Source organism: Acanthisitta chloris, unplaced genomic scaffold (assembly GCF_000695815.1).
Source record: "Acanthisitta chloris isolate BGI_N310 unplaced genomic scaffold, ASM69581v1 scaffold6267, whole genome shotgun sequence".
In the NCBI taxonomy this organism is placed as follows: Eukaryota; Metazoa; Chordata; class Aves; order Passeriformes; family Acanthisittidae; genus Acanthisitta; species Acanthisitta chloris.
Window position 1 is genome coordinate 4072 of NW_008684196.1, and position 16760 is coordinate 20831.

The following is a 16760-nucleotide window of genomic DNA, read 5'->3' on the forward strand; positions in this document are numbered from 1 at the left end:
TAGGACTGGTAAATAGACAATCATTTGTTCACTGACCTCAGTCTTGACTCTGCACACTCGTACACATACTCTGCTGATCTAAATGCAACATTTGAGGGGGATGTGAATAAAATGAAACACTACATTCAGAATTTAAGCCCAGTGTCACACAGCTTCAGGAATAAATGAGTGTCTGTGTTATTAATTTGGTAGTAGTAATCTTTTTATATTTGACAAAGTAGGGTAAGAAAGTTTTCACTTCTTATTTCTGTATTACAGTGCTTTTGTTCCTTTGGATATTCCCAACAAGAAGAATTCCACAGAGTGGGAGAAAGTGAAGCTCCTCTTTGAAGAATTTGGAAGTAGTCGTAAGTTTGAGATTTGTTCTGAGCTTTGCCTGACTTTCTACTAACTCATTTTGTCACATTCGTCATTGACTGAACAAGATGATTAACTTCCATGGTAGCAGTTTTCTAACTTGACTCTAACCACCTGTCTACACTAAGTCTTTGCAATAAGTGTTCTTTCTGATCAGAAAAAAAAAAATTAGAACTGTTTTTGGAATCATATGATTGCCAAAGTTGAAGGAGACCTCTAAGATCATTGAGTCCAACCACTAATTTGCCACCCCTAAATCAGTATCCCTCAGTGCCAGGTTCAGATGCCTCTTGAACACTTTCAGGAGTGGTGACTCCACCACCTCCCTGGGCAATCTATTCCAGTGCCTGACCACCCTAACACGGAAAATTCTTTTTCTAACATGTAATTTGAATTTCCCCTGTCTCAGCTTATGACCATTCCCTCTAGTCCTCTCACTGCAGGCATGGGAGAAGAGGCCATCCCTCACTTCTCTCCAACCCTGTCAGGTAGTTTGAGAGAGCCATGAGGTCACCCCAAGCTGCACAGAGGAGACACTGGCAATGTCTGCTTTCAGTACAGTCCCCATTTTGCAGCAAGGATTCCAATGTTGTGTCCTCTGATATTTATGGTGAGGGGAAGGTACTTTCTTACATAGTTTTCAATTAACAAAACTCTTAAATGCTACTTGGATGCTGAAGTTCACTGACTCTTAGGGTATGATGAGTGTGTTTCTTGTCATGTGACAGTTTTCAAGTGCTTACCTAATGAAATGCAATACTGCTGTTCACTGTAAGAATGAGACTAATAAGTGGCTTTGTCTGTTTAGACAGGAAAATTCTGTGGCTGTTATGACATTTTCCTTGTCCTAGTATTGATCTTCTCCTAAATTTGTTGTGTTTGCATTTGTTATACTTGTTTATGTGAAGGCTGTAAAGAACTAATCTGAAGGCTAAGCTCTGTGAATTAGTATTTAACCTTGAGCTAATGCAGTTCATGTGTTTAGCCAGGTTGTGTTTTCAGGGCAAAGGTGTGAGGAAAGTGTTTTGTAGGTGAGCTAAGGCAGACTTGATGTCACTTTCCAAATGTATCCAAAAAAGGTAACTACAAGTTATGTAACAAACATTAATCCCAGTGCATAAGTACTTCAATATTTTGTGCCTTGTTCTTGATAGGTATCAGAGTATCTTCTGTGTGAAAGTTTTAGAATGTAATGATACATGTTTTTGTTAAGTCATGCCCTGTATTATTCTAGGAAATTTGTACTGAGTAAAACGTCCCTGCAATGACATCAATTCTGTCAGTGCTTGATGTATCCCTTCAGGACCCATTAACTTTGTACATGGGGTTTGCTCAAGTGTTCTCTAATGTGATGCTCTTCCACAAAGGGTATATATTCCTTTCCAACTGTTCTCCCTGATCTCTTGGGCCTGGGTTTCCTGGTCTTGCTAGTAAAAGGCTGAGGCCAAGAAGGTGTTCAATACCTCAGACTTTTCCATGTCCTCTGTTACCAGGGTCCCTGCCCCACTCAGCAACAGGCCCATATTTTGCTTCATCTTCCATTTGCCACTTAAGCACTGAAAGCCCTTCTTGTTTGCTTTGACATCATTGCAGAGTCTTTAACCATAATGTGCTCTGTGCTGCAAGCTGTGCTTGTATGCATGGGAGGTGGAGAAGACAAGTCCATAGCTTGTAATTTTGGCTGTCTGCTTGTTGGTGTTTCTCTTGCTTTGCGAAGATTATAACAGTGTAGGAAAAAAATGCTCCTTAAACTGTTTATACAGGTAGTGACAGCTGAGTTGCAAGCTAATTTTTCCAGGCTACCTTGATATGACTGTAACAAAATTTTCAGCTCTGTATCTCTTTACTAGGAAAGTGCAGTATAGCCAGTGTTTATTTCTAGAAAGGTATAATGATCAAGATGCTGGGGTTGGATATGAAAGTCTGGTTTTGTTTTCTGACTCTATCAGCATTCTCTTGTGACTTTTAATTTCATAGGATAATTTGGACTGAAGAGACCTCAGGTCATCTAGTCAAATCTCTTGCACCAAGAAGGAAGCTGTAAGGTCAGACCAGGTTGCTCAGGGCTTTGTCAGCTAGCTCCTGAAATCCTCCTAAGTTTGGAGATGCTTTCTCATGGTGATAAAAAATAAAATCTGTTATCTGGTGTGGCTATCCATGCTGTTACCCGCTGTCTTGGACTTGACAGCTACACACCACTGAAGAGCCTGGGCTCCACCTCTGATAAACAGGCAGGCTATAATAGGTGTCTCCAGAGTTGTCTCTGTTCCAGGCTGAACAACCCTGGCACCCTCAGCTTCTCTGCACAGCATGTGCTCCAACTTCTGGCCACTTAGTTCTTCCCTTAATGTGCTCAGATTTATCAATCTTAACCTGTAGCAGGGCCCTCAGAATTGGTTGTGGTATTCCCTGTGTGGTCCCTTCCTTTAATTGATGGCAGGTTCCTGTTGACACAGCCCAGGATGCTGTTGGACTTCCATCCTGGTAGGGCACACTGCTGGCTTATCTTCAGATAGTTGTCTGCCAAGACCCCCTGTGGTTTTTTTGGAGGTGTTTCATAGACTGCAAATCTGTTGCCAGAATGTTCTTTTGTGTTCCAGATGCTGGAGAAATGAGGACAAAATGCTTGCTTATTGTCTTTACTTGTACCTGTCCTTTTTTTATATTAATTTACCCTTTTCCTTTGTCTGTCTGCAGTGGACCCAAGAAATACAAAGATCTTGAGACATAGAGCAAACATCCAACATCATCAGTTGGTAGTGGGATTATAAAAGGAATGCAAACTCACCCACTGAGGCAGAGCCTGATAATATACTTCTGGTATACAATTATCAATTTTTCAGCCAGTTAGTTTCTTAATGTTCCATTGAACATAGTTCAGACTTTTAAAATGGGTATTAAATGTTGGTTTCAAACACTTGTACAGGAGGATCATCAGACACTGTGTTTAAGTAGATTGTGTGATGTGTTAGAAATAGGGGACACTTATGTGTGTGGGTGTCAAACACTTGTACAGGAGGACCATCAGACACGGTGTTTAAGTAGATTGTGTGATGTGTTAGAAATAGGGGACACTTACGTGTGTGGGTGTTTTCCCTCCTAAACTTCAGAACTCAAGCGAAATTTTTATAAGTATTGAAGGGACAATAGTGCTAGGTTTGAGGTTTTTTTGGGGGGGGCTAGTTTTTTTATAGGTTTTAGACATAGCTGTAGTGTTTGAAGTCTGAACATACTACGTTTAGGTCTAGGGAAGTTATTTGGTATTATCTAGCAAAAATAGCAAAGGAAAGATTTGAGCTGTGAAGTTGGATTTGCTTGTGCTATTGTACTATGAGATTTTGGTATTTTTGGAAGGAGGCTTGTATGGTTGGTCAGAAGAAAGATGCAGCTTTTCACAGAGGATCATTACAGTAAGATTTCTCAGTTTGTGAATGCTTGGTGCTATGTTCAGGAAATAAGAATGGAAATCAGCTAATGAATGGAAACTAGCTAGTAACTCTGTGTAGGAATAAAAGCTACTGTACTCTAAATGCTTGAATTAACTAAACAGGAGTACATGGGGGGAACACTAAGTAGTAAATCTGTTATGGCTGGGTACAAACATGAAACTAATTGCCTAAAGTTAATATCTGTAATAGCTGCTGTAAGTTTCCATGTTGCTATTTAACCAAAACCACTTGTGATGTATCCTGCATGGTGAGGTTGGGGATAGCCCTGTTGCAGGAAATTTTAGTGTGTTTAATGCCTCTGTTAACTCGTTTCTTCTACTATCCTATTTCATTTCTAGAGTGACAATAAGGCTACAGTAACTTCAGTCCCCTGAACTTTTTCCAGCTTGTAGATCTTCATGTACATTGTCTGGGTAAAGCTGAAGCCTGCAGTCTGGCTATATTTTGGTTGTTTGAAGGATTCATGCTTGCCTGATTCTGGTTAGTGCTTTAGTGTGAGAAATCAGGTGATAAACAAAACTAATATGAACCATCCAGAATGCATGTGAAAACTGTGCAAGTTAGCACAGCACCCTGTGGAGGCCAGAAATAAGTCTTGAAGAGGCATTAGACAGCTACAGGAGTAAGTTCATTAGTGGCTATTCAACCATTTGACTGAATGCACCATCTGTGAGATTGTAGTAAAACAAGAGTCTGTCCTGTGTCTTGCAATTTGGGAGGAAGATCTACTGCAGACAAAAAGCTATGCTAGGTAAATTTTTCATCTGAGTTATTGCTGGTAACTGTCTCCATTTATTTTCTTCATTCTCATGAGCTTAAATCTCTTCAGGAAACCAGATCAGGGAGAAATGTTCTTATCTACTGTAGGAATTTTCAACAGGCTTTTTTCTCTTTGCAGATGGCTTGACTGCTCTTTCGTTTTCCATTAGTTCCTTGACTGTGATTGGAATGCTGGCAGCTATCACTTACACAGTAAGTTGTTGTACAAATTTTTCACCTCCTTATATTCATGGTACTTGCAGTTACACTGGCTGTATCTATGTGGAAGACTGTCATTATGCTAAGAAGCTTTAGGAGTGTCTTCAGCTCTGGGTTTTCATTGTTAGAAATGCTAATTCTAAGTTCTTGCAATGTGAGGAATAGCTTTTTAACTGTGAATTTAAGGACCACTGTTTCAGTATTGAGCACAGATCAGGCTTAATTTCAGTGTGTTTCTGCAAGGAGATGTCACATTTTTAATGGCTTCTAACACATTCACTGTCCTTAAGCCTGTCTTTTTCCAGTTTAGAAGTATTGCAGTTCTTTCTGTAACTTAGAAGGATTTGCAAGGTTTATTCTGTAACCAGTTGTAAGTCTCATGATTAAGGCTATGTTAGTTCAGCTGCTCAACTCTTGCTTTTATGTATAAAGGAAAGGAATAGTTTTAACTTAGTAGCTTTGGCTAACATTTGATGTTCATGTGGTCACTTGCTTTTCCAGTCTGTTCTGTTTCTTCATTCACTGAATAATCAGTGTGTTTGTAATGCCTCATGTTTTAAATTGTCATCAAGGTAAAATTTTGCAACACAGCTTTAAAGCATAAGGTAACTGCAGACAAAAGCTTTAAAGCTTTTTGGAAGTCACTGTTTTCCTAATAGGTTTAATCTTAATGTCCTTGCTAATTTAACTTTCTCTTCTATTGCTGCCTGGCTGTAACATAGTAAAGTTCTTCCTATGTAGCATTGCTGGTGAATTCTAAGTGCAATAGCTCATGCATTAAATTATTTTGAAGCATTGCTACCCGAGGAGGTGTTTTGTCTCACCAAACTAAAAGTGTATAAAAGTCTCCTAGAACAAGGATATAAAAAAGAGGGAAGAGTGTTTTGGCCATTATTAGGTAAGGGGATAAAGTACTTGCTAAATAGTTCCTTTAGAGTCTTAATTGAGCAACAGCATACTAATGATTTTCTGTCTCTTCAGCTGGTCTGAGTTACAGCAGAATTATGGGAGGCAGTTCAGTACATGTTCTTAGATGTGTCAGAACCCTAACAGTTGGTGGTCATCAGGATCAGTGCAGTAGGCACGAGAGCAATTGGGTGGCTATGTTAGGTGAGCTGAATTGCTCTCAGCCCCATTGACTAAGTGCTTTAACTTGACCCAGATCATAAATTTTATTACTTTAAGCCTTTTGTTTAAAGTGACATGGGTCATTAAATCATTCAGCCTATCTTGCTGATGTCTAGGTCATGTGGTGGTCAAAACAGATCCAGACCTTCACTTAGTGTGTAATAACATGTCAGCTTTTAAATTTGTTTTCCTTGATTATAGATGGAAAAAACCAATCTCTTGTTTAACTACATTACATTACTGAAGAGCACATGTAGTGTTGTTTTAATGTCCATGAGACTAATGTTAAGAATGAACTCATTAACTGGGAGAATATCATGAGTGTTTAGTGGAAAAAAACCAAGCCTGGTTATTGTAACTGTTAGCAAACATCTATAAACATCTAAAATGAGAGATTGTGAAACTAAAACAAATTTATTGCTGTCTGAAATGTGAACAATGGATAATAAAACCCTAGTAGATGTGGCACTCTGTGATTGGATGCATGGGCATGGTGGTATTCAGTCAGAGGTTGACTTGATGATCTTGGAGGTCTTTTCCAACCTTAATGATTCTATGATTCCATGATTCTTAAAAGTAGCACATGGAAGTTTTCCTAGTTTATTGCTAATACTTCCTGCTTCCATATTTCCTTTTCTTTTCTTTTTGAACACAAAGATCAAGACATTAGTGCACAGGCAAGTCTGTGAGGTGTTTGTGTAGTGCTTGCCTCTGACTTCAGACATCTGACAAGCAAGTAGTTAGGCTCCTGTGTTTTTCAGCTATCCTTCTGCATGCCTATCAAATTGTTTGTCCCAGTTTCTAAAGGTGGGAGGTCTTTGGGCTTAGTCATCAAACCACTGTTTGATCATCAACAGTAGATCATTTTTAAGCGCAGAAGGAGAATACAGTTACATAAGGGTGAACACAGGAACAAACAACTGTTTCAAAACTTTCTGCAAACGCTTAGCAGGTGATGGAAGAAAGAGAATGATGGAGACAGTGTGTGTGCCTGAGTTCTCTGTGTCTGCACAGAGGTAATATCAGATCTTTGGATTATATTAGTGAAGGGTTGAGGATTTGCAGTACAGGCATAACTGATTTTTTTTGATGTTCTCCTGACTTCTGCATATACTCAGCCTGTTTCAGTGCCAAGCATAGCAATTGTATTGTTAAGGGAAAGCTAAGAACAGGTGTATCTGGTCTGCTGTATATTCATATTCACAGTACAGAAAAAATCTATTCTAAATGAACATCTGATAAAGGTGGTATTGTAATAAGTCATATGTTAGCGAGTTCTTTCATACCTAATTAAAAATGGCTTTACATTGAAGGCCTAGTATAACACAAACTACTAAAAATAACTAGGAATGCTGTGACTGCAGTTGACTGATTTCATCTTAAAATGTTATTTATGGAAGAGTACCATGAAACACATGAATCAAGGGATTCTATTTAAGCTCCTGGCAGTGCAATTTGTCTGTTGTACAATTAGTTAAACCTATGTTAACAGTACTGCTTTGTGTGGCCTTCAGTGTGAACAATTAGATTACAGCTTCCCTGAAACTGAATTTTTGCATTGTGGTAGTGTACAATACTGTGAAAAGTTGGGGGAGGAAAAAGTCTCTGGCAGTGGCAGCAGGTAGCCTTGGATTTGAGTAGAAACTGAGAGCAAAGAGTCTTGTCTGCATGTGTGTGCTCACAGGCTTTCTTTGTGAAAGCATATTCTGCTTCCACAGGAGAAGGGATGCAGTGGGTTGCTGTTCTGTAGATGGTAAATAACTGCAATTTAAATTATGGAACTAACAAATTTACCCCAATGACTAATTGGATTAAAATCTGTTCTTTAAGGAGTACCATCAGCATCGATCCAGTGTTCTGGGCCTCTCTTAAGGGCCATGTAGATTTAGTGTATTACTTTGAAGTACGTGGTGAGCTGTTAATTCAACGGAGAACAGACTTCTTACCAGGCCACACTGTATTGTCGCATTTGATAAGTTTGGATTTTGGGAGGGCAGGGTAAAAAATGAGGACAACGAATATTGGAGCATCACGTTGGACTGGAGTTTCAGGCAACTGAGGACTTGTGTTACTGAGTGTGATAGAAAGGTAGATAACACTACAGTTCAGTGTGGTTGTCATATTAGCTTGCTGGGCTTCAATTTCTGTGGCTTCAAACATCAAAATCCCACTAAGTTTGGTCTAGTGGTACATACAGAGAAGGTCTTTTTTTGTAGTTTGAGGGGAAAATGCAGAGTTCTGCTTTTAGGGTTGGGCTTGATGATCTTTGAGGTCGCTTCCAACCTGGTTGATTCTATGATTCTATGACAGTAAGTTTGGTGTTTTTTTATTCTGTTTATTTCCACAATAGTGGTTTGACTGTTATAACCTCATTTGACTCATACTGGACAATTTTTTTGTCCTGTCACAGCTGTTAATTTGTGAAAAACAAAGATTTGTTAGAAATTTTTACTATGATATATTCACCTCAATACAATTAATATTGAAAAAAATGCAGTGGGCACTTTGTTGAGAAGCTGTATGAAATGTCAAAAAAGTAGTTAGTTTATCTTAACTAGCTCTTGCAAGACTGTTTTGTGTCAGAAGGTAGTAATGACTTTAAAGTACTTTGATAGGTGGCAGCTTGCAGAAACTCATGGTATTAGTGGAGGGGGGAACTACCTGTTTGGGGGGCAGAACAACCAAGCATTTAATACTTAACCTAAGCAAACTTGCATGCTGGTGGTGTGAAAATATAAAGGCTGCAGTTATGTTTCTTTTGACTGACTTTGAGCTCATCTTATTAGCATGATCTTGTAGAATGTAGTACTAAAACTCACACTTCATGTTGCATTTCCTTGCTGAATACACTGAAGAATCATCTTTTCTTGATGTTAATTGACACTTTGGAAGACTAGGAAGGGATAAGAGAGATGCAACTGTGGAAGATGTGTATTCTAAGCTTTTAACTTTTTAATGGGAAGTAATAAAATAATGGGTTTATAAAAAATGTAGATGAAGTCTACAGATGTTCACATGGTCCATTAATATTACTAACAAGAGCAGAAACATATGTCATTTTTTTTCTACAACATGCAGCATTTAAACAGGTAACATTATTTGAATTTTTCTTGGTATCTCTCTTCTCAACATTATCTTGAATTGGTAGTTGCTTTTCTCTTTTCAAGCTTGAATAACACACTCTACTCTTTTGGCAATATGTAATGCATAGTACTGAAGTACAGTGCTTGATATTTAAAGTTCTTTTGTAAGAAATGTGAACAAGGCATCTTCAGGGGGACTCTGCAAATCTATGACCTTGAAGATTTATACTGACAGCTTTCCATGTCTGTAAATGTGTACTAGTAACAAGAAAGTGATGAATTAGGCCTGCAGTGCTGTGCTGGTTTTGGCTGGGGGAAAGTTTGAGACCATTTCACAGATGATGTAGTTTGCATGTATTCTTTCATTAATGGTTCTACATTGCCTTAGGTATTAATACAATAGTTGTCAGCTCCACGTTGCTATTTGAGTTCAAGGCAGAATAACATACTGCTCATACAATGATAGGCAGATTAATTTTTTGAGTGATCTTGTGCATCTCATTTAGCATGTCCTTGAAGGATGATTATAATTGGCTTTATAATTTTTCCAAACATTTAATAAGCATTATTTGATTTCTTATGGAATTGTAAAGTGATCCTTTTTTCCTCCATCCTGAAAGATTAAACATTAGAAAGCTGAGTTTGTCTAATCACAAATGTGATGAACTTTTCACACCTAATTTTTGTCCAGAGTATGATTCACTTTTCTGCAGTTGCCTTATTAACAGCCAAGGAGCTTAAAACCTTTTATAATCTAACCTTAAAAGCACTCGTTTACTTGTGATATTCTTTAAGCAGACATCAAACAGCTATTGAGGAATTCAGAAGTTAGTAGCATTCATTGTCATTACTACTTAATCACTTCAGTGTCAGTTTTTAAGTATAAAAGAAATGTAGTTGTTTCATTATGTTCACTTCTCCACGAAGCAGTAAATAACTGAACTAACAAACCAATTTGTGTTGCTTTAGCAGCCCAATTCCTACTGCAGTCTTGGAGAACTGTAGATATTAAACTAGTCGATAAATGATAGTTTTTACTTTGAGATTTTAGAGTTGCAGCTTGAAAGGAGATTAATCTTTTGGTTGTTAGTGCTTTTCTAAGCCTGCTGGAGCAATATAAAAGGTGGCAGCTAGGCAAAGTAGTTAGGGTCATTATTAGAACTGAAGCAGAGTTAACTTTTCACAGTTGTTTTGTCCAGCAAGGTCAAGTTCACTCTGCATAGTAGAACAACTGTAGTGCAGGGGCTGTTGTACTCAGTTTCTTCATCTTAGAAACCTTGATCACAGGTTTTTGTCCACTTAAACACTGACAAATGAGACAGTCTTTGTGTCTGTATGGTAGAGAGAAAGCTATTATGAGAAATGTGGTTGAATGTGTAGCAAGATTTGATAGGGATGTACAGGAGAGAAATGTATAGACAAGTGTTCAGTGCAAGGCTCCTGTTGTGTAAAACAGGCTGTGCAAGAAATGCCATACAGAACATACTGGATCAGTTTGGTCAGTCTGTTCCATGTGTTTTTTATAGCAACTTTGATCAAAAAATTGTGTCCTCTCATAGCAACTGAAGATTGGATGCTAAAACTTCCTAGGAAAAAATGAGGTTTTACTGGGTAACGTATTGAATGATTTTTCCAAGCATTATGGCATGAGCTTTTAAAATCAGCAAATAAAACAACTGTTGATGAGGTGATCTGCCACTTCCAGATGCATCTAGGAGTCTTTATCCTTGCCCCCTCATAATATAGGGGAAGATATGTAAACCACTGTCACTATTTGCCATGCTTAGTGATGTTCTGGAGATAAGATTCTTGATTTCCAGTTTTTGTCTTTCAGTGGTAGGGTAAGATTAGCTGTATCAATTGAACTATATTAATTGCTAGCAGGGAAAAAGGGTATTGTGACTTCCCTCATGGTTAACATTATTCAAATGAAAAGCTACTTCTGCTATGAGTGTAGAAAATCTCTTCTATGCCAAACTTTTCTTTAAATCATAGAATCATCAAGATTGTAGGAGATCTCTAAGATCAAGTCCAGCCATTAGCCTGTCACTCTGCTGTAACCCCTAAACCATATCCTCTACTGCCAGATCCAGACACCTCGTAAACACTTTCAGGGATGGTGACTCCACCACCTCCCTGGGCACCCTATTCTAGTGCCTGGCCCTAACAAGGGGGGAAAAAATTCCTCATTTCTAATCTGACTCTCCCCTGTCTCAGTTTATGGCTGTTCCTTCTAGTTCTCTCCCTGTGGCCATGGCAGAAGAGACCATCTCCCACCCCTCTCCAGCTCCTGTCAGGTAGTTGTACAAAGCAATGAGCTCATCTCTGAGCCATGAGGTTTTTTTTCTGGGACCTTGTATTGAAGTAGAGTAACTCATAATTGACTTTATTTCTTAAGTACTGCATAAATTAAACTGGAGTTTAGCCATTTTTAATGTGAATAAATGCATTTTTATCACAGTCTAGTTGGTAGAATTGAATATGTTGTCGTTCATGGTCACACATTGAGGTGAGTTGAAATAAGCTGTTGTAAGAAAATAGAAATTTGAGTGTTTGTATCTTGCAAGTTTTGAGTATTTCTTATGCCTTTTATACAGTGATAGAATAAAAATTTTTTCTTTGGCTGTTTCACATAAGTTCGCTAGAGGGCAGTGCTGTGCAAGGAATGTTTGTTAATATTCCTTTCCACACTTCTTGCCCAAGATTAGTGATTCACCTTTTGAAACACCTCAGTAGTAGCCACTTTAAAGCCACATGCATGAGAGATAGACCTGTAAAAATGAATGGAATGGGAAGTCTTTCTGCTATGCTACACAACTGCTTTTTGATAATGTATTAAAATCACAAGTTTCATTCTTACGTATCTTTAGCCAGGAGGAGTTGTTAAACTGTCTTCATTTACAGTTCTGGTTATGTACGAAGCTGGCCAGAGACAACTTGCCTGTTCTTTGTATGGAGAACAAAAAAATTAGCCTGTTTGGGCCACAAGTTGACCATATCTTATTAGCTGAACATAGCAGATGTAAAAAATGAAACATAATCAACTTCTAGTTAGAGTATAATGCCTGATGGCTTCAGGCTTTTTGCAGTAGGTGTACAAAATTAGCTTTAACTGATTTAACTCTTTCCTAAAGTAATTTGCTGTATTGATTTCAATGTGGTTTTGCTGTGTTCCTCATAAGCTGCTCTGTGTGCTGGTGGCTGATATGAATCATAAAATCATCAAGGTTGCAGGACACCTCTAAGATCGAGTCCAGCCATTAACCTGCCACTCTGCTGGAACCCCTAAACTATATCCTCCAGATGCCTCTTAAACACTTCCAGGTACAGTGACTCCACCACCTCCCTGGGAAACTTATTCCAGTGACTGATCAGTCATATGTTGGTTGGTTGATTAGGTGTTTCCACCTTAACAATACTCCCTTTTAGATGCAACTCTTTCATGACTTGTGCAATTTAGAAGTCTTAAATAGAGGTTATGGTTCGCAGCAGAAAATCTCTTTCTAATACTCAAAAGTTTATCCCTGTTTTAGTTGCTTGGTGCAAATTCAGTAGAATACAATTTTACAACTTTTCTCTACTTTGCTTGTGTTCTGTTTGAATGAATGTTAACATAGCAGACAGCTAATAAGGAAGACTATTCCCTTGTCTAGCCATGAGTTATGTGAGTTTAGCAAGTCTTAAGTGCTGTAACATGTAGAGTCTGCAAGGGACCTGGGATCAAAACAGCAGCTTTTCCTTCTAAATCTTAACTCTGAAGCTGAACCTGCTGCAGAAGCAATGGGACACAGGAGAAGTGAAGACTAAGCAAATAGGAAGTAATGTTCGTGTGATTTCTCGTAAGGTATTTTAATGCTCTGGAGCATGGGGTGTATTTGGGTTCAGTGGAATGCTGAGAGAACAGCTAGAAAATGCTTCTTGCTGCTTTTCAGTGCCTACTGCATAAAGGTACTGAACTAGTTGTTGCATTCATGTGAGTTACAGGCTCCTGCTTTACTGACAACAGATTTGTTTGCAAATTACTGTCTCAGACCTAGCTACCGCTGCTGTGAATACCAAATAAGGCAGAAGTTTTAAGTGCTTTGTTTAGACTGTTCTTTTAATAGGATTGGTAAACTGGATTTTCTGTTGCTGTAAGGTGTTTTTGTTTTCTCTGCTCCTTTAGAGTAAAAGGCCACCTACTTAAAGAAATCTATGAGGCATAAATATGAACTTTATCCATCCAGATCTGTTACCTGTATTGCCTGTGGGCAGAGACTCAAATGAGGAGGAGGCAGGTGCTCATGGATGATGCCTCTAACTTGTACTTAATAGGTAGTGAGCTCTTAGGATTTGGCTTTCCAGCCCTTAAGCTAACTGGTAGTGATCTTACATGGATCACTTGTGGGGATTCGAGAGAGGAGAATCTTCTCTAAAATGTTTAGATTTTTCTGCCACTGTAAAATGAGGTTTCAGTGAGGCTGATCAAGACTTTCAGTAACAGCAGAGACAGGAGCCTGAGGCTTTAGAGGTCTAACCTTGCAGCATGTGTTAGCAGATACCATCTAGTGTTTAGTACTAGTTTCAATTTATTTTGAAGAACCTGGGGGGGGAATATGTATACTGTAATTGCCTGGTACATTTGGATGTCTGTTTTTACTTTGACTTAACACTTCTAGGCAGAAGTTGTCAAAAATAAGTCCTGGAAACTGTTGCTTCAATGGTGCAAATGCCAAGAATTAATTACTTGTTGTACCTAAATTCATGTATATGAATTAGCTTGTTTTAACTACTTGAAAGGCTCTTTTGATCTGATTGTATTCATATTCCCAACTTTGAACCCATGACTTGTATTGGGACTGAGCCTTCTCTTGGCCTTAGTGTGCAGCTTTGGTTTTCCTGTGCTGTCTTTAATACATTGTCTGCTTGTCAAGTTGCAGATGCCCAAAATAATAGCCCATGAATAATTTAACACTTATACTAACCCAGGGGATTAAAAATTTGTCCAGGGCAGCCTTCAACTTCTGTATCAGCCTGAAGGCAAATGCAGTCCTGAAAATGAGCTAATACTGCTTGTATTCAGACCTGTGACACATCACATGAGATGATTCATCTTTGTCCTTCATTCTATATGTTGTTGTCTTGAAGGACCAATGTGTCTCTTTCGCACACTGAGGGGAGGCTTACTTGCATAATCTTCTCACTATTAGCATCTTTTGTATTCAGGGAAGAAACTTACACTGCCTTTATCACTAGAGCAAGCTTGATGTTCAAGTATGTAATTCACATCTGCAAAAGCAGCAAAACAATGCATCACTTTGAGAGTTGTATTTTGCTTTGCAGGAACTTAGAAGATTTAAAGCTCTGAGTTTTATTTCTGAACTATTGCTGTTGAGTAAATATTTCATATGTTAGTTTATGGTAGCAGTTTGAAGAACAGGTGGATGTCTCTGCTTGATGCTGAAATCTAATTGCTTCTAAGTTTGCACTTGTAAAATTTTAATGTCTTATGTGTTTCTACATACTGATTGTCTTTGGCTCTGGCTGGAGATGTTTTGGGTTTCATCAAGGCACCTCAGTGAAATTGCACCCTGCATTCTAGTTCTGATATTGGATGGTGTTTATACTTTACCCCAAATCCTGGAGATACACAGCTAGCTGACCTGAGTGAGTTCTTCATGGTCATATGGACCAATATTATTCAGTCTTCATAAATGATCTGGATGATGGGCTTGAGTAGTCATATAATCTGAGAATTATTTCAAACTGGGACAAGTAGATAAAACAGAATGAAGAGCCACTATGGAGACACTGACAGATGGGAAGACTGGGCCAACAGGAATGGCATCAGGTTTAGCAGATGTTAAGGCCTTCTCTTGGAATGGGTTAACTCCTAGCATGGTTCATGGTTGGGTCTGACCAGCTAGGGGATGGCTCTGTTGAAAAGGACCTGGAAGTCCTGGTGGACAGCAAGCTGCCATCAGTGTGCCTCACAGCAGAAAGGCAGTGTCCTGGGCTTACATCAGCAAGAGCACAGCCATTATTTCATTGCACTTGATGCTTCCAAAGCCACACCTGGGAGTACTGTATCTGATTTTGTTCCCCCAATTTATGAAGCTGGAGTACTGTAGAGGCGCCAGTGGAGGCTTGTGAAAGTGATTACACAGTTGCAGAGAGCAACCTATAAATAAAGGTTGAAGGAATTCTGTCTTTGGCCCAGAAAAGAGAATTGGGGGTGTGCTATTTAGCTCATAAGTGGCAAAGCAGCTTAATATTCTCAAAGGGGATACTCTAAAGGGAGAACTGGAGCACATTTCACAGAGTCACAGAAGTGATTCTTTCACACAAGTCTAGCCTAAGTTAAATGATTTTCCTTACCTAAAATACTTAATCTTGTGGGTAGGCCTTGCTATGTTTGTATAGCTGTGTTCAAACCAGAATTTCTAGAGTGTCTTGAAAGGCATGAAATTGTTTCCATCGCTGGCCTGTGATAAGAGATGCGTTTTCCTTATATACCTTTTACAGCACAATGGTCTAACATAAGGAGTGAAATTTCCATTTATCTCTTGTAGCAAAAAAAAAAAGAGTTTAACTTTACTTGGAACAGTTTGTAAATAGTTCTGCAAGTACTTTTTTAGCTATGTTTTTGGGTTCCAAATGAACCTATCAGCTGTGAAGCCCTGAAATACTGAGCAGGTAGCTAACAGCCTGCCTTTTGCTCTGCGAGTCTGTAGCCAAACGCTAATGTCTAGCTATGCAGCCTGCCTTTTGCTCTACGAGTCTGTTGTAAGCCAAACGCTAATGTCTAGCTATGCAAAGAAATCAAGTAGTGCAAGTTATCAAAGCTCCAGCCAAATTAATTCTTTGCTAATATAAACTTCAAGAAATGTTTGAAGGAAAATACCTTTTCCCCCACACCTTTACTCAAGTGTCTTAAAGTGATGTAACAGTTACCACTGTTTCCTTGGGTTTGAAGCCTGTTGAGAGACACATACGCTGTTTGTTTTTTCAACTTAGCTGACACTGTTTCAACCATTTACTGGTAATTGTTACTCCAAACATGAGAAACCTAATTCCCCAGCAAGTCAAGGCTGTCAGGCTGATTAAACTTCTGTTTCATGCTTTTCTAGCTTAGTGCTTAAAGCAATTTTTATTGAAAGGATGGAATATTATTGCTTGCGGAGTCAAACTGAAGCTTGTGGGCTCTGCCAGATCAGTATATCAAAATGGTTATTAATTGAAATAGTTCATATGGATTTGAGCTGCAGTAATAGTAAATAAGACCTCTTTGTTAAAGGCACTTAGAAATGGGTGTTGGTAGTGGGGTATACAGCATATTCAAAAATACAGCTAAAATGGACAGTGTCTTGCTTCGGGTGCAGTGCATGAGACTTTAGTATGTCTAAGTAGGTTTGAAGCAGGTCAAATCATGTCTTGTGTACAGAAAGCTTATGATCTGACAGCATGTATGGTGACATTTTTAACACACTGGTATTTGTGTTAAATCTGTTCTCAGTATGATATGTAAAGCTGTGCTTGAAGGAGGGAGTGGTATTCCTGTGAAAATCTAGAAAACAGCTTCACCATCCCTGGAGGCATTTAAGACTTGTGGATATGGCACTTAGGGACATGGTTTAGTGGTGGAACTGGCAGTGGACTTGATCTCAGAGGTCTTTTCTAACCTAAACTATTCTATGATTTCTGAAGTTAGCAAATGTTCAGATATCAAGCCCTGTAGTAAAATTGTGTGTGTTAGCTGTGAATGAGAGAGATAAAGGAACCTTCC

General features: G+C 38.7%; 1 protein-coding gene across 1 annotated transcript in view; it reads left to right on the top strand.

Annotated features, from left to right (window-relative positions):
- Positions 1-258: 258 nt before the first annotated feature.
- The window catches only part of LMBRD1 (LMBR1 domain containing 1), a gene marked incomplete at its 5' end in the record, with an annotated part of 42980 nt that continues 26478 nt past the window's right edge, over positions 259-16760 (top strand). Inside the window, 2 exons of the mRNA XM_009079238.1 lie at positions 259-347; positions 4705-4778. Of these exons, the coding sequence (XP_009077486.1) occupies positions 259-347; positions 4705-4778 (163 nt within the window). The remainder of the gene's footprint in view (positions 348-4704; positions 4779-16760) is intronic.